Source organism: Eptatretus burgeri, chromosome 5 (assembly GCF_056783735.1).
Source record: "Eptatretus burgeri isolate ZD-2024b chromosome 5, Ebu_testis_v1, whole genome shotgun sequence".
Lineage (NCBI taxonomy): Eukaryota > Metazoa > Chordata > Myxini > Myxiniformes > Myxinidae > Eptatretus > Eptatretus burgeri.
In genome coordinates, this window is record NC_140965.1 from 23,087,605 (window position 1) to 23,110,048 (window position 22,444).

Below are 22,444 nucleotides of genomic sequence, written 5' to 3' on the forward strand. Positions count from 1 at the left end.
TTAAGTGATTTCCAACCCCCCCAAAAAATTGTTACACCCCCTCCCTCAAAAAAAGGAAAAAAATTTTTTTTTTTGCATTTCTACATGTTTTAAGTGATTTCCAACCCCTCCACAAAAAAAAAATGTTGGAGAAAAGAACTATAACTCTCAGCACTGTTGACATCATATTTAATGAATAAGATATAAGGTTCACTTGAGTGACCCAGCAGTATTGGTGGCAGAGGTTTTGCACTCTCCGGAGTGCTCCCCCTCTAGTTTCCTTTATTTCTCCATCAGGAACATCTCAGGTGTTCTTCTTTATATTAATCTATTCCTCCTCTTCTTCACAAGATTTCCAAAACTCAACATACAAAAGTGTGGTCCATGGACCTCCCACTTGCCCCAAATACCCACATCATGACTTTCCTACGAACCTTCAATAACTACTCATTTTACCCTTATCGGTCTGTCTTTGCTTATCTGAATTGGGCATCATGAGAAGTCCATTCTGCAGAGGTTGCCGACACATGATTCTCAACTCCCCTTCATGTCCATTAATGGTGAAAAATTCCTCCATGTCAATACCCTCTCCCTCATCTTTCACCCACCTGTGTGTGCTCCTCTTCAGCATCCCTCCACCTCATGTCTCTCCCTTTCTGCTTCATCTTTCCCCTCACCCTGTCCAATTCTATCTTCGGCTTCACCCTGCCCCCTCTCACATTAACCCCGACTCTCCCCCTCCCATTAACTCCTTCACCCCAACTCCTACCGTCTTCCCTCTCACCCTGCCCCCTCCCATGTTCTCCCTTGCCTGGCCACTTCCCATCTTCCCCCTTATCCCACCCTTTCCCAGATTCTTCCTTGCCCTGTCCCTTCCCAGCTTCCCCTCATCCGAAGATTTATTCTCACCCAATCAACTCCCAGCGTCCCCCCATCCCACCTTTTCTCAGCTCCCCCCTTGTCCCACTTCCTCTCCAAGTTCTGCAACTCCTTCTCCAAGTTTCCCATCCCCTCTCCACATACTTGCACCCTGCCAACAGCACCTCCTCCCCTTTATTTAACTGTGTGGACTCAAACATCTGTAGATTCTGCTCCAACCTGACAGATCTCTCAATGCAAGTCATTGCTGATAAACTGGTCATCATCTGCTTAACAGAATCCATTCTCCCTCAGGGCGTCCCTGAATGCTTCGTGCCTCTCCCTGGCTATTGTGTCCTCCAGTTTGACAGGCCTGAATCCTGTCCCAGTGGTGGAGTTGCACTTTACATCAAGAACTCCATTTCATTGTCCAAAGAAATCCTCTCTCTCTCTCTCTCGCTCTCTCGCTCTCTCGCTCTCTCGCTCTCTCGCTCTCTCGCTCTCTCGCTCTCTCCCTCTCTCCCTCTCTCCCTCTCTCCCTCTCTCCCTCTCTCTCTCTCTCTCTCTCTCTCTCTCTCTCTCTCTCTCTCTCTCTCTCTCTCTCTCTCTCTCTCTCTCTCTCTCTCTCTCTCTCTCTCTCTCTCTCTCTCTCTCTCTCTCTCTCTCTCTCTCTCTCTCTCTCTCTCTCTCTCTCTCTCTCTCTCTCTCTCTCTCTCTCTCTCTCTCTCTCTCTCTCTCTCTCTCTCTCTCTCTCTCTCTCTCTCTCTCTCTCTCTCTCTCTCTCTCTCTCTCTCTCTCTCTCTCTTCTCTCTCTCTCTCTCTTCTCTCTCTTCTCTCTCTTCTCTTTCTCTCTCTCTTCTCTCTCTTCTCTCTCTTCTCTCTCTTCTCTCTCTTCTCTCTCTTCTCTCTCTTCTCTCTCTTCTCTCTCTTCTCTCTCTTCTCTCTCTTCTCTCTCTTCTCTCTCTTCTCTCTCTTCTCTCTCTTCTCTCTCTTCTCTCTCTTGCACTTCCCTTCTCTTCTTAGAAGGCAAATCCAACTGAAGGCAATCTCAGATCATTCCATAAAGCCTGCAACAAGTGTGTGTCCATGAGAGCCAGAAAACAACCTCTGTCCAACCTCAAGATTGAACTTTCAAATGTATCTCCTTCCTCAAAAACTTTAACAAAAAAGCCTTGTTAAGTCTGCCTCTGGAATATCTCACTTCAAATGACACTGTAGCCGACTGCTCGCGAGAAGGCCGAATGCCTCAATTCTGCCTTTGCTTCCAGATCTTATGACCCCAACCCCCCCCCCCCCCACCGCTCTCTTTACCCATCCTATTTCGTCACACCCAAATGCTTCTGGACTCTTTTTCACCTGAGAAGGTTGAGAACGTCTGGCAACACTCAACTCTGATTCTGAAACTGGACCAGATCGCATGAGGGTAAGTGTCATGAACACCTGCTTTGCTGCTCTTGCACATCCTCTTTCTGCTCTTCATCCTATCATTTGGCCGAGGTCATCTTCCATCTGCTTCCATCTGAAGTCGGCCAAAATTGTTGCTAATCCAATTAACTACAGAACTATCAGCTTACTTCAAACCATCAGTAAGGTCATGGAATTCATCACCAAAATCGACATCAAATCCTTCTTTTTCTCCAATGGCCTGAGCATCATTTTGGATTCAAACCCTGTCATTCTACCCAGGACATGCTGCTTCTGATATCCCAACAATGGATTGAGGTGCTCAATGTCAGACCTCAGATCAGGGCCGTCTCTCTAGACATATCTCGAGCATTCAGTATAGTTTGTACTATGCCATGCTCTCCAAGCTCTCTGCCAATGGTATCCAAGGGCAGCTTCACACATGGCTTACCCATTTCCTCTGCTCTCGTAGTCCATGTGTATGGCACTCAATGGGATCCTTTCTTGTCCTCTCAAGGCTGAAGTTAAGGCAGTGTTTTGGGCCTATTCCTAATCTTCATCAACGATCTCTGTCTGTCTGCAAAATCCTCTTTCTCTCTTTACCGATGACTCCAACCTCTGCCGCAACATAACTCATCATTTACATAAGCAGGCAGCAAGCAGCCTCTTCCCTCTCTGCAGACCATGATGAAATCATAAGCTGGTCAAACACTTGGAATATGTCGTTCAATCCAGACAATCTCACACACTCAACGCTGTCTCTTCAAAAAAGACCGTCTGGCAAACCCGGCCATTTACTTCCTTAACATTCCTCTCGAAGAAGTTCAGTAACTCAAACTTTCAGCCACGATCTTTCGAGGGCGAACCACTTATCGAAGTTGGCCTCCAAAGCCATTCACTGATTGGGTATCCTCCGCTCTGCACGTTTGAACTTTTATCTACCTTCAAGGCAGTTTTATGGAGCACTGCTCTCCCCTCTGGGCTGGCTCCCCAACCTCACACCTTGCCCAGCTCGGCACTGTGGAAACCAAGGCCTTCAATATCATTGGATTCTCCTTCGATTTAAGTCTCAGGGCCTTTCACTTTCACATCACAGACAAATTGGTGGTCTCTGTATTTACATATCAAAGTTGTAAATGGAGTACTGCTCTCCTCTCTGGGCTGGTACTCCTGCCTCCCACCTTCACACTGTGGAAACCAAGGCATTTTGGATCATTGGTATCTCCCGCGATGAGGCTGAGTCATTGGGCCTCTCACTCTCTCACCGCAGGCAGGTCGGTGGTCTTTCTGTTTTCTACCGTCTCCTCTCTGGTCTCGCCCCCCCCTGCTCTGTCTGTGATTTGTCCCCACCATATATCCGCAGGGTGCTCAAGGTCCGCCAACAACCCCCTTCTGGTAAAACTACCAAAATCACGAATCGCTGCTCACCTTCACTCTTTCATTCCTCTTTTCCTCCGCCTTTGGAATAAACTCCCACACTCTCTTCAATCCCATTCTTCCCTCCAGGCCTTCAAAAAGGCTGTTCACCGCCACCTCTTGTCATCCCCCATCCAAATTCTCAATCTTTTCTACTCCCGTTAATCCACCCCAAACCCACCTCCTTCAAATTCCCTATAATGTCCATCTTGTATACCCCATGTTCCCCGCCCCATCCCTCTGTTCCCCACTGTTTTGTCCTTCCCACTCCCGCCCCTCTTGTCTCATGCCCCCCTTGCCGTGCGTTGTGTGTTAGCTCTTATATGAGCCTCGACAGTGTACACAAAAAAAAAGAAAAAAAAAGTTGGCCTCCAAAGCTCTTCCATGAGCCTTGACACTGCATACCAATTTTTTTTTAGAAGTTTAGTCATTCAAAACTTGTCAAAAGAATTTGCATGGTTCTTTGCCATAAGGCTAAAATGAATAGTCATACAGCTAACACATGCATTCTGACGCTAAGGTCAAAACACTCGGTCTTGCTATTTCTATCTACAAGTATCATTGTCAAGAAAAGAAGAAACTGAAAATGCAGAGCTTTGAACACGGTGAAAAGTAATTACATCACACAAAAATTGAAGCCACATTACTCAATAAGGCACTCTTAGTAAGAGGATCTTTATTACATCCAATCCGAGAAATAAATATTTTTAGGAAGTCATCTGATATGGATGAAATGGCATTTAGATAGACCTCTGGACTGTCAAGGACAAATGTGAGGGATGGTACAAAGGTAGTGCCTCCTTCTTTCATTTTCTTAAACAAATGCCTCGGAGGAAAACAACAGAATGCCATTGTGATCTGTCATGAGACGACGATGCGTTACTCGTCTAAAAAGCCTGTTAATTCTGAAGTTGGATAGCTGTGGTTGGATTCCTACTCCAGAGGGAGTACATCCTGCTGATATTCATGTAAATCTGCAAAATGCGTGTGGTTACTCTACCGTCGATGGATAAACTGACCTCAAAGACAAAATTACACAGCTATCACCATGGCAGCAACATCATAAAACAAGTGCTGAGTCAACGAGCTCATTCAACATGATCGACATATCACCATGCAAGGTTTTTATGAAACTGAGGATTTGAAAACCAGCATTCATCAATATTATTGAGGATCTCATGTATTCAAAAGTGTGTGTGTGTGTGTGTGTGTGTGTGTGTGTGTGTGTGTGTGTGTGTGCGTGCGTGCGTGCGTGCGTGCGTGCGTGCGTGCGTGCGTGCGTGCGTGCGTGCGTGCGTGCGCGCGCGCGCGCGCTCAGTGGTTCCCTCAAATGTTGAATGATGTGTACAAAGACAATCGGTGCTTAAGTTCTTGGACATTTTGAAGCTGAATGGAATCCCACGACGAAGGATCCTCGCAAAATATGAAGTCCAAACCTAACTCTCAGCCTGAAACATGATGTGTTCTGGGACAGGGAAGATGGTCTGCTTCTCTAATTTATCTGAAAGGGTGCCACAATAAACTCAGAGCTCGACATCCAGACATTGAACAACCTGAAAAGATGACTCCATGAGAGAGCCAGCCCAAATCCGGTCATGTCCAAGGTGCTGTTTCAGCATAACAGCAGGCCGCTCACCACTGTGCCAATCACATCGTTCAGAAGGGCCCTCCATATAGCCTGGGTCTTGCACATTCAGATTGCCATCTCTTTGGCTGAATGAAGGATTCATTGCATGGAAACCAGTTTGAAGGTGGCAATGACATGGAGGAAGGAGTCTGTTTTCCAGACTCGGTGATGTAATGGTTAGAGCGTCCGCTTCGAGATGAGAGGTCGCTGGTTCAAACCCTGGCCGAGTCATACCAAAAACGTTTTAAATGGTATGTGCTACTTCCTTGCTTAGCGGTTAGCATCTTAAAGGTTGGGAGCACGGACAGTCCCCCATCAGTTGGCATCCATGGGGAGGAGGAAATTGCTCCTGGGGAAATGCCCCACTGAGTGCGTTGAGAATGGGCAGCACCATTGTTATGTCGCTGGTATCCAGAGTATCCCGTGAAGTGATGGCACTTCCCCCCAGCTCAGTGGTTGTATTTGTCTCATCAGTATGTCTATGTGTGTATGAGATGTGTGAGTGGCAGCTCCATTATGAGCCTTGGACCTTGTATAAAAAAGCAAGTGTGACAAAGAGTTGTGTAGTGTAGGCACACACGCGCTTGTTCAACTGTGCATTGATTGGAATGGGCACTTTCTGGAAAATTAACCAGCTATTCAGAAAGGATAGATGAATCTTCCTTGCAAGTGTCATCATTCTTGAGGTAATATTTAATGAGAAATAAAATAAGAGGCATTACTTTTTTACTGCCCCTCATACATTGTGTTACTTTACTTTATCATGGTGTTTGGGCTGGCAGGATGGCGAAGAGGTACGCACACTCGCCTCTAAATTGCTTAGCCTGGGTTCGAATCCCGAGCCAGCGATATAAACTGTTATCCCAATGTTTCACAGGCAGGGTGTTTCATCAATATGCGTGTCGCCCCTCGGATGGATGTTAAACGGGAATCCCATCTGCCAGCATTAGTTGGTGGACGCTAAAGATCCCACGGTGTCCTTCGTAGAGAGTTGGCGAGGTATCGCCGGCACCGTGAACAAATTACAAATCCCTGCCCCAACCTTACTTTGAACCTCAGGGCTGGCCAGCTGGTTCGTGAAAGTCTTGGGCCAAGCTTCCCCTGGCCAACTCCACAACAACTCTGGGAATAATTGTGGCCATTAAAAAAAAGAAGAACAAGAAGAAGAAGAACAATAAGAAGTATGGTCTTGTGATAAATAGATCATTTCCATTTTTGTAAGATTAGATTTCAAATTTCAAATTGCTTTTTAACAAAGATTGTGTTTTCTGTCTTGCAGCTGGTCGAGGCGAACTTTGCACTATTTTGCACTTATTCTATGGATTTTGGACAAGATTTTCACAACATTGTTGTCACCATTCTGGTAAGTATACAGAAGAAAGCTGTTGATTCTTTGTTTGTAAAGCACGGAGTTTACCCTCGCATACTCAAAAACAAAAACCACTGAAGATTCCAAGATCCCAAGGAATACAATGTGTTCAGTAAATTGTGAGTAAATAATATGGTTGGTTTTATATTAACATTATTATAATTCTACATTTCAACTTTACAAAACTTATTTAACGCCTCAAAAGGACTACTGTCGGACTCCGACGTCATCCATGGGGGATACGTTCTGGAAAAATTCCGCGAATGCATTGTTTCAATGGGAAATGGGGGAGGGGGGGTAGTTTCTGGCAGTTTGTAGTTCAAAAGGGAAAATCAAAAACCCCGTAAAAAACCGTGAATACGTGAAGCACAGGGTTGCGAATGTAGAAGCAGGTCACCTTTTAGAAAGCGCGAGTACGCCGGGTCCATGGATAGCAGAACCGCGAATACGCCGGGTCCATGGATAGCAGAACCACGAATACGCCGGGTCCGCGGATAACAGAACCGCGAATACGCCGGGTCCGCGGATAGCGGAACCGCGAATACGCCGGGTCTGCGGATAGTGGAACCGCGAATACGCCGGGTCCGCGGATAGCGGAACCGCGAATACGCCGGGTCCGCGGATAGCGGAACCGCGAATACGCCGGGTCCGCGGATAGCGGAACCGCGAATACGCCGGGTCCGCGGATAGCGGAACCGCGAATACGCCGGGTCCGCGGATAGCGGAACCGCGAATACGCCGGGTCCGCGGATAGCGGAACCGCGAATACGCCGGGTCCGCGGATAGCGGAACCGCGAATACGCCGGGTCCGCGGATAGCGGAACCGCGAATACGCCGGGTCCGCGGATAGCGGAACCGCGAATACGCCGGGTCCGCGGATAGCGGAACCGCGAATACGCCGGGTCCGCGGATAGCGGAACCGCGAATACGCCGGGTCCGCGGATAGCGGAACCGCGAATACGCCGGGTCCGCGGATAGCGGAACCGCGAATACGCCGGGTCCGCGGATAGCGGAACCGCGAATACGCCGGGTCCGCGGATAGCGGAACCGCGAATACGCCGGGTCCGCGGATAGCGGAACCGCGAATACGCCGGGTCCGCGGATAGCGGCACCGCGAATACGCCGGGTCCGCGGATAGCGGAACCGCGAATACGCCGGGTCCGCGGATCGCGGAACCGCGAATACGCCGGGTCCGCGGATAGCGGAACCGCGAAAACGCCGGGTACGCGGATAGCGGAACCGCGAATATGCCGGGTTCGCGAATAGCGGAACCGCGAATACGCTCGGTCCGCAGATAGCATTTGACTACACTACACATTTCCTGTCGGTAATCAGAACATTGTATTGGGTTGATAGGCTATGTGAGGTATGTGCACTCACCTTTGAGCTGTCTCACCGGGGTTCGAATGTTGACCGAGCTACAAACTGTCTCTTTGCAGTTTTCCTCATGCAGGATGATGCATCAATGTATGTATCGTCTTTTGGAAGGACATTAAGCTGGAGGACCCGTCTGCCAGTATTCGGTGTGTTGCAGGACGTTAAACATCCCATGATGTCTCTCGAAGAGTAGGCGAGTAATCGCCGGGACCCTCGTCAAATTCCTCTCGGTAGAACATCAGGCCTGGCTGGTTGGTTCGTGAAACACTTGTGCCAGGACCAGTGCTGGATTTAGGCATAAGCTAAACAAGCTACAGCTTCGGGCCTCACAATCCGCAGGGGCCTCAAAAAATGTGAGAAAACGTGCAAAAATGTGTGAATGAGGCCTAAAGAACTGCAACCTTGGTGCGGGAAACCGTCATGACGAAAAATTGCCATTAAGCCTTCCCATTGCAAGGTGGTGGTACTTACGAGAGTCATTTGAGAATAATTTGTATTGTTGGTTCACGGCCGCCAGCAGTGACCACTATTTTTGTTGTGTCTGTGTGTCTGTCTGTTTGTGACTCTCTCCAGAGCATAGCTCCGTGACGTTTGATGCGATCTTGATGAAACTTGGACACAAGCTAGATATCATGGTCTAGTTGTGTCTTTTTGGGTGAGGGGCGTCCCACACCACTTGTGGGCGGAGCCACGCCCACTTTAAGTTTTAATTTATTATTTTTTTCTCGATTTTTTTTCTCACAATTTCATTTCCTAGAAGCTGTGCATAATGTCCATAAGTATGACATAAAAATCCGATTTGATTTGGTCAATTTTGATGGAAGAGATAGGTTTTTACGGTAGGGTTTCCTCAAAAGCTTCCACTAACTCAATTATACCTATCGTGGCAATGTTCAATAATGCCCACGAACCATCGTCGCCTCCAGGCTAGTTCACTTTAAATGCCTTGCTATTAAATAATTAAAAGGCATTTACGTTTTCAATTTTTTGTGAAACCTTCTGGTGTAATTTTTTAACAACAGATAGCGGCCTCACCGTGGATAGCGGCCAAGCTTTATAAAGCTCGGGCCTCACCAAGTCTAAATCCGGCACTGGCCAGGACCGCTTCCCGTCTTACCTAGCTGACCCCACAAGAGAGTGGGAGCATAGAAGAAGAAGAAGAAGAAGAAGAAGAATAGGCATGTTGATTTTTGACCTACACCGAGATGTCCTGATCCACTTCACTGCCAAGTCTCTCTTCCTCACATATTTGTGTTTAATGGTGGTGTGGGGTCCCAAACATAACACTTCTCATCTTGTTTTCATATTTTGGTTGATGAAAGAACAGGAATAATATAGCACTTCTCCAGATGCTTTGTGCCGAATATTGTAGTATTACGTTCAGTATTGTGCTGAATATTGTAGTATTATGTTCAGTATTGTGTTGAATATTTTTGTATCGTGTTCAGTATTGTGCTGAATATTGTAGTATTGTATACAGTATTGTGCCGAATATTGTAGTATTGTAAACAGTATTGTGCCGAATATTGTAGTATTACGTTCAGTATTGTGTTGAATATTTTAGTATCATGTTCAGTATTGTGCTGAAGGGGGTTGACTCAGCCTGTCACCCTTACGAGGTCGGCGAAATGAGTACCAGTGTACTGGGCCGGTGTATACCCCGGTTAAAATAGGTGTACCATATCCCTGTGTCGTAAGAGGCGACCAGGGTTGCGTCAGGAAGGGCATCCGGCGTAAAACATGTGCCAAATCACTATGCGGATCATACGGATGATCCGCTGTGGCGACCCCAAACGGGAGCAGCCAAAAGAAGAAGAAGAGGAGTTCAGTATTGTTCTGAATATTATAGTATTGTATACAGTATTGTGCAGAATATTGTAGTATTGTGTTCAGTATTGTGCTGAATATTGTGTTCAGTATTGTGCTGAATATTGTAGTATTGTATTCAGTATTGTGCCGAATATTGTCGTATTGTGTCAGTATTGTGCTGAATATTGTATTATTGTGTTCAGTATTGTGCTGAATATTGTAGTATTGTGTTCAGTATTGTACTGAATATTGTAGTATTGTGTTCAGTATTGTGTTGAATATTGGAGTATTGTATACAGTATTGTACTGAATATTGTAGTATTACGTTCAGTATTGTGCTGAATATTGTGGTATTGTGTTCAGTATTGTGCTGAATATTGTAGTATTGTGTTCAGTATTGTGCTGAATATTGTGGTATTGTGTTCAGTATTGTGCTGAATATTGTAGTATTACGTTCGGTATTGTGCTGAATATTGTATTATTGTGTTCAGTATTGTGCTGAATATTGTAGTATCAAATACGGTATTGTGCCGAATATAGTATTGTATATGGTATTGTGTTTATAATTGTGCCGAATATTGTAGTATCGTGTTCAGTATTGTCCCGAATATTGTAGTATCGTGTTCAGCATTGTGCTGAATATAGTAGTATCGTGTTCAGTATTGTGCTGAATATTGTAGTATTGAATACGGTATTGTGCCGAATATAGTTTTGTATATGGTATTGTGTTTCGTATTGTGCCGAATATTGTAGTATTGTGTTCAGTATTGTACTGAATATTGTAGTATTGTGCTGAATATTGTATTATTGTGTTCAGTATTGTGCTGAATATTGTATTATTGTGTTCAGTATTGTGCTGAATATTGTATTATTGTGTTCAGTATTGTGCTGAATATTGTAGTATTGTATTCAGTATTGTACTGAATATTGTCGTATTGTGTTCAGTATTGTGCTGAATATTGTATTATTGTGTTCAGTATTGTGCTGAATATTGTAGTATTGTGTTCAGTATTGTACTGAATATTGTAGTATCATGTTCAGCATTGTGCTGAATATAGTAGTATTGTGTTCAGTATTGTGCTGAATATTGTAGTATTGTGTTCAGTATTGTACTGAATATTGTAGTATCATGTTCAGCATTGTGCTGAATATAGTAGTATTGTGTTCAGTATTGTACTGAATATTGTAGTATTGTGTTCAGTATTGTGCTGAATATTGTATTATTGTGTTCAGTATTGTACTGAATATTGTAGTATCGTGTTCAGTATTGTCCCGAATATTGTAGTATCGTGTTCAGCATTGTGCTGAATATAGTAGTATTGTGTTCAGTATTGTACTGAATATTGTAGTATTGTGTTCAGTATTGTGCTGAATATTGTATTATTGTGTTCAGTATTGTGCTGAATATTGTAGTATTGTGTTCAGTATTGTGCTGAATATAGTAATATTGTGTTCATTATTGTACTGAATATTGTAGTATTGTGTTCAGTATTGTGCTGAATATTGTATTATTGTGTTCAGTATTGTCCCTAATATTGTAGTATCGTGTTCAGCATTGTGCTGAATATAGTAGTATTGTGTTCAGTATTGTACTGAATATTGTAGTATTGTGTTCAGTATTGTGCTGAATATTGTATTATTGTGTTCAGTATTGTGCTGAATATTGTAGTATCGTGTTCAGTATTGTGCTGAATATTGTAGTATTGTATTCAGTATTGTACTGAATATTGTAGTATCGTGTTCAGTATTGTCCCGAATATTGTAGTATCGTGTTCAGCATTGTGCTGAATATAGTAGTATTGTGTTCAGTATTGTACTGAATATTGTAGTATTGTGTTCAGTATTGTGCTGAATATTGTATTATTGTGTTCAGTATTGTGCTGAATATTGTAGTATCGTGTTCAGTATTGTGCTGAATATTGTAGTATTGTATTCAGTATTGTACTGAATATTGTCGTTTTGTGTTCAGTATTGTGCTGAATATTGTATTATTGTGTTCAGTATTGTGCTGAATATTGTAGTATCGTTTTCAGCATTGTGCTGAATATAGTAGTATTGTGTTCAGTATTGCGCTGAATATTGTTGTATTGTGTTCAGTATTGTGCTGAATATTGTATTATTGTGTTCAGTATTGTGCTGAATATTGTAGTATTGTGTTCAGTATTGTACTGAATATTGTCGTATTGTGTTCAGTATTGCGCTGAATATTGTATTATTGTGTTCAGTATTGTGCTGAATATTGTAGTATCGTGTTCAGCATTGTGCTGAATATAGTAGTATTGTGTTCAGTATTGTACTGAATATTGTAGTATTGTGTTCAGTATTGTGCTGAATATTGTATTATTGTGTTCAGTATTGTACTGAATATTGTAGTATCGTGTTCAGTATTGTCCCGAATATTGTAGTATCGTGTTCAGCATTGTGCTGAATATAGTAGTATTGTGTTCAGTATTGTACTGAATATAGTAGTATTGTGTTCAGTATTGTACTGAATATTGTAGTATTGTGTTCAGTATTGTGCTGAATATTGTGTTCAGTATTGTCCCGAATATTGTAGTATCGTGTTCAGCATTGTGCTGAATATAGTAATATTGTAGTATTGTGTTCAGTATTGTGCTGAATATTGTATTATTGTGTTCAGTATTGTACTGAATATTGTAGTATCGTGTTCAGTATTGTCCCGAATATTGTAGTATCGTGTTCAGCATTGTGCTGAATATAGTAGTATTGTGTTCAGTATTGTACTGAATATTGTAGTATTGTGTTCAGTATTGTACTGAATATTGTCGTATTGTGCTGAATATTGTATTATTGTGTTCAGTATTGTGCTGAATATAGTAGTATCGTGTTCAGTATTGTGCTGAATATTGTAGTATTGAATACGGTATTGTGCCGAATATAGTTTTGTATATGGTATTGTGTTTAGTATTGTGCCGAATATTGTAGTATTGCATTCAGTATTGTGCTGAATATTGTATTATTGTGTTCAGTATTGTGCTGAATATTGTATTATTGTGTTCAGTATTGTGCTGAATATAGTAGTATCGTGTTCAGTATTGTGCTGAGTATTGTAGTATTGAATACGGTATTGTGCCAAATATAGTTTTGTATATGGTATTGTGTTCAGTATTGTGCTGAATATTGTAGTATTGTGTTCAGTCTTGTGCTGAATATTGTCGTATTAAATACGGTATTGTGCCGAATATAGTATTGTATATGGTATTGTGTTTATAATTGTGCCGAATATTGTAGTATTGTGTCCAGTATTGAGCTGAATATTGTAGTATTGAATACGGTATTGTGCCGAATATGGTATTGTGTACAGTATTGTAGTATTGTGTACAGTATTGTGCCGGATGTTGAATTTGGCTGAATAAAGATGCTTTGTGCCGAATATTGTTGAATTGTATGCGATATTGTGCTGAATATTGTAGTATTGTATACGGTATTGTGCTGAATATTGTAGTATTGTATACAGTATTATGTACAGTATTGTGCCGGATGTTGAATTTGGCTGAATGAAGATGCTTTGTGCCAAATATTGAACATGCTTAACAGGACAATCAGCTTACAAAGTCCAAAGCAAAAAATAATAGACAGCAGCTGTACTTGGGCCAAATTTTAGCCTTCACCTCCCTTCCCTATTCTCCTCCCCCCATCCCCACCCCCACTCCGCCACTCCTCCTTACCCCCGAGCCACAGTCTCCATCCGATTCAAACAATGGCATATACACAAGTGATATATTTATTAATTTCATGGACTCTGTCCTTCTAAAGGGTCACTTAGGTTCATGATAACAAGTCTCGACGACAGCATTAGTTCCCCATTAGTATAGGTTCAATTTTCCTTTGTAAAGGCATTCCAAAATTACCATATCTGACCTGTTGTCTATCCCATTTACTTCCATCGTGTTTCCTTACACGCAGTATAGGACGTAAAACCTGAAGGTGCAAGTTGTTTCGCTGAGAGATTGAGAATCATGCCCATCTCTCCCTGTACACTCCTGATGCTGATGCCATTGGTTTCATTCCAACAATGGAAATCCCATCAGTTTGAAGGCATGCTGAAGCCTGCCCCCATCCCATCCTTTCCCAATTCTCAAGTTTAAGCCAGCGGAAAGGGCGTGGGGTTGAGGGGGAAGAGCTCAGGCATCGCATCATCGCCCCACCTCATCAGCTGATGGTCTGATCCCCTTTTGCCCAATCAGTGGCAAGCTCCTTCAAAAACACCCCGGGTGACGTGAGGTTGTGTGGGCCGGGTTATTTTAGGTCACTCTTCGAGAAGCTACCATTTCCACTCCCGAGGAGGTGTCCAGCCCACTTTGCTTAATTTGACGTCAAAAGTTCGACCGATTATAATACAGACCAATGTTTCGAGAGTTACGTCGCTGCAAAAATACCTCTGTCTTGGCAACTGTGCGTTTTGAATTATGTGCAATGAAATGGGAAAAGTTAAGCAAGGTTCTGTTTCTTCACTTTTGTGGTATGAAGCACATCGTTCTTCTTCGATAAGACTTCCTTTGAACTTTTGTTCCTCTTATGAGTGCCAAGTTTCCTCATCTCTTACACCCACATCTCTAACAGCCGCCTTTTCCAAAAGAAAAGTATCTTATTATTTTACAGTTTTTTTTGTTTTTGTTTTAATACAATTGCTTCAAACTGGTATGTTCTCAGTGGTTGTTTCCATATGAGGACGCCCCTCATACATAAGAGCATTCCCACGCATTCAGGGTGTACGAGTGTACAACGCAGCGGGGCGACCTCTCCCAAATCTCTTTAAAAAAAACAAAAAAAAAACAGTTCTACATGTAATTTTGAGCAGTTCTATGATGCAAAATTACTGCATTCATTTATTTCTTTTTCCCCAAAAAATTCATTTCACAATTCATGGGTGTTGTGTGCCGGGTGTTGACTTAATGTTTAAGGCGGTGGGCTATGGGTCCTAGGATCCTGAGTTCAATTCCCCCTTGTCTGTTGAATTAATACCAGATGGGGTTGACTCTGCCTGTCATCCTTCCAAGGTTGGCAAAATGAATGCCAGCTTGCTGGTATCCTGTGTCGGATTGTACCCGATAGCCAAGGAGACTGCTTACGCAGCACCAACGCTCTGCACAGAGTATGGTCCCAATGGATGGATAGATGGATGGTGTCGTGTTCAAATGTGTTCATTAAAAACTATAATCCACAAAAAGGGGCATTTGTTGCAATGAAAACGATTACAGCGCTCTGTTCTACTTTATAACTACAATATCAGGGATTTTTGTAAATATAGATGAAACTTCAGACTGAGGATCGAAGCAACACAGGGAGACAAACATTGCACTTTAGTGGATGGGTGGCAGAAAGGAAGAGGGAGGTTTGGGGATGGGGGGAGGGGGGGTGGGTAGCGAGAGTGTAACAGAGCAGGGATGGATATGAGATAAAGGTGCCGATGGGAAGCATTCTTGAAGGACTGGAGAGAGCGAGGAGTACGAGACAACAGATACAAAGCGTCGATTCCATGGATCACAGAATAGAGGGATGGAGGTGAGGGTTCAGCTTCGAATTGGGGAGTGTGATCACGTGAGAGGGGTCCTGTAATGATGCATGTGACGTGGGCTGGCTGGGAGAGGACATGGGGACGAGAGAGCACGAGGAGCGAGGACAGAAGCGAGGTCATTGTAACGCTCACATTGTAAAGCGTTTTGAATTATGAAGACAGAGTCTACTTTAACATTGGCTTTAAAAGGTCCTTGCTACTTGACGAGCCTTGGTTAGTAGACTGAAGTAAATGTTTGTTTAAGACTTTAAGTGAAACGTGACTTCAGTCCATTTGTATTATCATTAGTCGCTATTCTTCTGCATGCATTTCCTTTTGCTGCACCGAACACAAGTTCAACTCGAGAGTTCATAGAACACCTTACCTCATGCAGTGTTCAGGTTTGTAATTCAATTGAAATGAAGAAAAGCAAAAAGAAGATTTTAATGGTCATATTTTGAGAAATTGCAAAATTTCAGCTCCGTTGATGCAGTCCTGTACACAACCTGATATAACATGTCCAAGTACTGTGAAACTGGAGGTTTTTGGAAGCAATAAGAAGGTGATTTGTGTCCAACAGTGAAGGTTCAATTGTAATGAAATACAATGAAAATTGTAAAGCTCATTTGACAAAAATTAATTTTGGAAGTTTACCGCCATTGATGCATTGTCTTAACTCCACCTTATTTTAACACACTAGCATAACCCGCGCTCTGCGCGACATGTTGGGGTGGGTGTGTTTGAGAAAGGAACTGATGCAGAGTATCAGTAGTAATTTTACTTTAATGCAGTAAGTGGAATACGATTTCACTGTTTCAGAACCATATTATTTACTTTTTTTGTACCATGCACCTCATGTGGTCTTTGAGATAATGTAAGCCGAATATCACGTTACTCGAGCGCAGAACAAAGTCGAAGATAGCGCGACACGAAACCACAAACTCGGAAATAATATATAAGATTACATGAGTTGTTCACGCCTGTTGTTTGTGTCCTTTATAACGTCCTTAAAACCAGTAAGGTTTCTGTTTGGAATGATTTTCAATTTGCTTGACTGCTATAAAGGCAGACAGTAAAAAAATATATCGCTCTTACCTGTGTATGCACGATCGGGATGAATTCAGAGACAAAGTAGTGATAAACTGCAGGTTTGTTTTCCGATTTGTGTTCAAAATATAACATTCAATCCAAATAACTTGGTCCGGGATCATAAACTGACGTTTGTGGATCAACGGATGAACAGACAGAAGTGAACCAATTGCTTAACCCCACTTTTCGCTTCGCGTGCGTGGGGTAATAACAAGTTACAAGAACATTGCCAGATTATCTTCTTTGTCCGTGAGCTTGCCTCTGATCTGAGATGTCCAGTTCCCGAGTGTGCATTATCAAAAAATTTGTAATGCTGTAGTTGGCAGTAAGCATTCAATCCTTGAAATGCTGTACTTTGTGGACCTTTGATCCAGATGCCATGCTTTGAACAAGATATTAAATAAATAACATACAATAGTATGTCGATGTATATGTTCAATAGTAAAAAAAAACTTGACATCAACAAACGATTAATAAATGCATCATATATGTGATTTAAGTTTGGGTTCGAAGTATCATTCTATTCCTTTGCACACGGAATGTGGCTGCGGGTTTGCGTCGTTGCTGGGAGCATGGCTGTGCCATCGATGCAGTGCCTCCTCTTAGTCAGAGCAGGAATTTGGGCCAGGGAGCCGGCGATTGCTCAACCACTCTTTGCGAAGGACACCGTGGGATCTTTAACGTTGACCAACTAATGCTAGCAGGCGGGACGCCAGTTTACACCTATCGAGGGGGTGGCACTCGCATTGATGTCTCAATCTCCATGAGCACCACTGGGATGGCAGTTTATAGCTGGGGAGGGATTCAAACCCAGGCTAGACAGCGCAGAGGCGAGTGTCATCCTGCCAGGCCCTGAGCATCACGAGCCATTAGTTCAGATTGTAACGCTAAACGTGCCAAGCAGGCAAGCCATTTATAGTTATTTGTTAAATTAATAAATAAGAATCCAAGTTAAAAGATTGATTTGAGAAGTAAACTTTTTTTTTTTGAAACAATTTTCACAATTATCTCCGAGGTTTGTTGGATGTATTGAGCCTTGAGTTTGGTTTGTTTGATGAGTAGTTATTCAATGTCCATCAGTATTTACGATCAAGATAGCATGCCGCATTGTTTGACAAATAGCATCTTCGGCGTGAACATTGCGCAAATGATAAACTACTTCCTGTAAATACGTTTATGGCTTTACAATTTAATTACAGGAAGTCATTGCCAAATGATTTGGATTCACTTCATGTAATTTTAAATCGATGGCAGAATCAATGCTATCGAAGCATCGATGACGGTGACAATGAGCACCCATTACAACACAAAATTGCCAACTTACAAAGTAAACAAAAGGTAGGCCTACTTGGTACTGGTTCTACATAATCTGCTTCACCATCATTATTATTACCTATGCCACCAAAGGTGGATGGAGGTTATGTTTTCACCCCTGTCTGTCTGTTTGTTTGTGAGTTGACAAATTTTTTTGTTTGCCAAGTATGTTGATCTGTTCCGTTAGTTTGTTTGTTTGTTTGTTTGCTCACCGACAGCCCAAATCACTCGGCCAGTCGTTCAGAAACTTTCGGAGATTGTAAGTACCGTCCTTGCGATGGTCGATCGACACGAGGTCATCATTGGCCGAGGTCAATTTTCATCCAATTGACTTGAAATTTGGACAGCATTTTCATATCGGGTCACTGAATTCAAACACTAATTATTTTTGAGGTCAACATCGGCCAAAATGGCAACATAGGGTAAAGGTCAACAACTTCGGTGGAATTTCTACAATCCTCAATTTTCATCCTATTGACTTGAAATTTGAACAGGATTTGCACATTTCAGCATTGAATTCAACTACCAATTATTTTTAAGATCAACATAGGGTAAAGGTCAACAATTTTGTTGGAATTTCTACAATGCTCAATTTTCATCCAAGTTGAAATTTGAACAGGATTTGCTTATCGGGTCACTGAATTCAACAACCAATTATTTTTGATGTCAAAAGATCGATGTAGGCCTAATTTCTAAAATTGAGAGATATGGCCAAAAACTAAATATATATATATGTCATGATATCTCAAACACTTGTGGACATATTGTGCCAAAACTAGGTGAATGATTTGGTTAAGGTGAGAAGACTATGCCAAGTCGATTTTTTAGTCAGGTACAGCCCATCATTGGAATACAAAACATAAATTGTTTAGTCTGGCGGAGGTATGCTGTCAGGGTATACACCGAAGGATTTCCTTTTCTCCTTTCGTGATGCCGAACCCAGCTTGTTCTGTAATGACTGCAATTCAGGGTTTTCACTTCATGAGTATGAATGATTGTACCAGTCGGTAACCAATCAAATGGATCCTTGTCAGTTGGGGTCTGGGAATTTTGAGTGACGTTCCAGTGACCACATCAACAGCATCACGCTTTTGAAACTTGTATTTCAAATATACAGATACAAAGTTAAATGCGGAAGTTCACCATTACCCACAATGTTCAACAATGATTCCCACATTGAGTTGTTTCCTCCCAGTGTCCCTGTCTTGCCAGCTCAACTCACTCAACTCACCTCACGTGTGTTAACCTCGTCCTCCGGGACTGTCAAACCATCGAGTCCTGTCACATCTTTCTCTCTCGTGCGCTGGCCCGTTCAGGATGATTGAAGAGCTCAAAGGAATTCTTTCCCGATACACAATCTCAATGAGTTTTTTTATCAACCTGATTATAATCAGCCCCACGCATTAACAACCACTCTGAACATGAATACCTCATTCACTCGCCATAGTTTAATCGAGTATGGGGACGATCGGAACGCATGGGCTCGTCACGTCACCAGTCTCTCTCCACCTCCCTCTCACGGGTTTATATGGTATCACAGAATGACCTCGTGCCTTCTCGCAAATGCGATTCTCGTCCACACTGGAACCTTCATCTTAGAACATTCTGGCATTTTCACGAACCTCACCAGGCAGTTTACAAAACAATGCTGCCATCCACAGTCAAAATTAGAAGGGCACTCGGTAAAGCGCATACCTCCACCACGCAATGCCTGATCCAGCGGAACATATCAAGCCCAATAACTTTTTGAGATACTGTATTGTGTTGTATATCATTTTTAACCCCGTCTCTAAATGGTGAAGAATCACTTTTTATCCCCCACCGCGTGGCGGAAGGGGGATATTGTTGTCACCCAGGTCGTCCAGATGTCCGTCCGTCCGTCCGTCCGGGCGTCAACATTTATAGCTGTGAGTGCGATAACTCATAAACTTTTCGCCATATCGATTTGAAATTTGAGTCACACATGTACCACCTGAAAACGAAGAACCATATTGATTTTGGGCGTGGCCGGATCCAAGATGGCCGACTGGGGCGGCCATCTTGAAGAAAATGTTTTTTGTAATAAATGGAAAACCGCTCATCTGATTTCATCAGGATTTGGATCTTCACCAAAATCAAATCAATTTGTCCTTGTCACACACCCAACCTGTCCATCAAGTTTCTTCCATGTCTGTCAACAACTTTTTGAGATATCATGCTATTTATTTATCGGTTTTGCCCTATCAATGGTGAAGAATCACTTAAAAAAATTTTGGACTTCACCAAAATTGTATGAATTCTTCCAAGCCACACACCCAACATGTCCACCTCATTACACCAAGCAGTTTACATAATACAATTCACTGATGCATCCTCCGACCACTTATAACATATAACAGTCGATTTTCATCGTTCACGCAGTGGCATATACTCATGTTTATCCACAAATACCACAACATCTAGCTTTTTAACTGACGTATGCACTCTTCAGAGTGCCATTCTCCTTTGTTCTGTGTTGCCAAGTGTCACTCTGTGAGTGATTTTTCATTTCTTTGTTTGTTAATTGGCAAAAAGTAATTTTGTCGAGTGTTAGGATGTCATACCTGGTGTTGGCTTAATGGTTTGGGTGGCGGTCTTGGGATCCTAGGGTCCTGAGTTCAAATCCCGCTTGGCTGTTGAATTAATACCAGGTGGGGTTGAGAGCCTGTCATCCTTCCGAGGTCGGCAAAGTGAGTACCAGCTTGCTGGGATGATTGAGCCATTTGAGGACACTGTGTTGGAGTGCCAACCTGTCCTGGATTGTGCCCAATAGCCCAGGAGACAGCTTTGGTCGCACCAACGCTCTGTCCAGAGTATGGGATGGATGGATGGACTAGTATGTTGATCTGTTCCATTTGTTTGTCTGTCCACTCACCTTTAATCGCCTATAGGTTACAATTTTAAACCAATCTTCACGAAACTTCACCAAAATGGTGGAGTTGGTGGTCTGACAGAATCCTATTTATTTTTGAGGTCAAACGGTCATTATATGTCAATGATCAACTGTTCCAAATTTCTAAAATTGTCAATTTTCATTTGATTAACTTGAAATTTGAAGAGGATTTGCATATTAGGTCACTGAATTCAACCACCAACTATTTTTGAGGTCAACATAGTCCTAAAGATCAACATATGGCAAAATTTATAAAATTGCCAATTTTCATCTGATTGACTTCAAATTTGAACAGGATTTTCATATCGGCCAACTGAATCCAAGCACCAATTATTTTTGAGGTCAACATTGGCCAAAGGTCAACAATTTTGTGTGGAATTTCTAAAATCCTCAATTTTCATCTGATTGACTTGAAATTTGAACAGGATGTGCATATCAGGTCAATGAATTCAACAACCAATTATTTGTATGATAAACTTAAGGAAGGAGTGGGAAACATATTTATGGGAGAAGTTATAAAACTTATCATTCCAGGAAATAGATGATTCGGAATATAAATTATGCAGTCGTATTATTTATTGTTTTTTTAAATTTGGTTTTGTTTGTTTACTCTTTCAAGAACCTTGATTTAGTTATATGATTAAGTAAAGTGATAGAGGAGGAAAAGGCAATATGTCGATGGTGGGGCATCGGGGTAACGAGTAAGGAAATGAGGAATCAGAGGAAACGATGAACAGATCTGAATGAGGCCTACAAGAGCATGTGCCCGAAGATGGACAAATGGACCCAGTGGGCTACAAATGTACTCTATAAGATGTGTAAGCACATTGCATGAATAAATTTGTCCAGATCCAGATTTGGATCTTTACCAAAATTTCAACAATTCTTCCTTGTCACATACCCAACCTGTCCACCAACTTTTGTCCGAATCCGTCCAAAACGTTTTAAGATATTTTGTTCAGAAAGACGAACAAGCAAACTGGAAGGGCACTCGGGAGAGCGTGTTCCTCCGCCAAGCTGATTAGTTCACGTTTTGTATCCCACTGATAGTTTAGGCCAGGTCTGGATTCGGACCTGAACTAAAATTTAATCGGCTTGTTCTTGTCACCCAACCAACTCATCCACAAAGTTTTGTCATAACCCATCCACAACGTTTTGAGATATTGTGCTGTATATCGTTTTAGCTCTATAATCTGGATCCGGATTCAGATCTTCACCAAAATCGAAGCAATTCTTCCTTGTCACATACCCAACCTGCCCACCAAGTTTCATCCGAATCCGTCTACAACTTATTGAGCTATTTTGTTCACAAACAAGAAAATAGACAGAGAGACAGACAGGGGTGAAAACATAACCTCCATCCACCTTCACTGACGGAGGTAATGAATATACAAAGTTTTCACAGATTCCATGGGACTCGGTGGAAAGGGCGGTCGCACAATCCTGTACGACCTCAAACAAGGAAATGAGAAGGCCATTTGGCCCATCATTGCCATGTTACATTCCGGAGTTTATTTTATTTATTTTTTTTCTAAAGGTGTAAAACGTCAATTTCTGGGCTCAGGTGTTTTTTTTTTTCTGGGTGTTTCTTACTCTCAACCATTCTTCTATTAATTATTTATCCATGTACCCCGTGGCTGGTGTGTTTCCCTCTTTTCCAGTGTTCATGTATTTATGACTGTTTATTTATGATGTAACCTTAACTAACAACAATCTTCTTGGTGCTTTACTAACAAAGCCTAAATAACCTGATCCTGATTGGTTGCTCAAACT

At 42.3% G+C, this 22,444-nt stretch overlaps 1 protein-coding gene across 2 annotated transcripts in view; it reads left to right on the top strand.

Moving 5' to 3' along the window:
- The window catches only part of MFSD2A (MFSD2 lysolipid transporter A, lysophospholipid), a 97,803-nt gene that overhangs the window by 52,605 nt on the left and 22,754 nt on the right, over positions 1–22,444 (top strand). For both annotated transcript variants that reach the window (XM_085881080.1, XM_085881079.1), the window contains exon 9: positions 6,564–6,647. In XM_085881080.1, the coding sequence (XP_085737206.1) occupies positions 6,564–6,647 (84 nt within the window). The remainder of the gene's footprint in view (positions 1–6,563; positions 6,648–22,444) is intronic.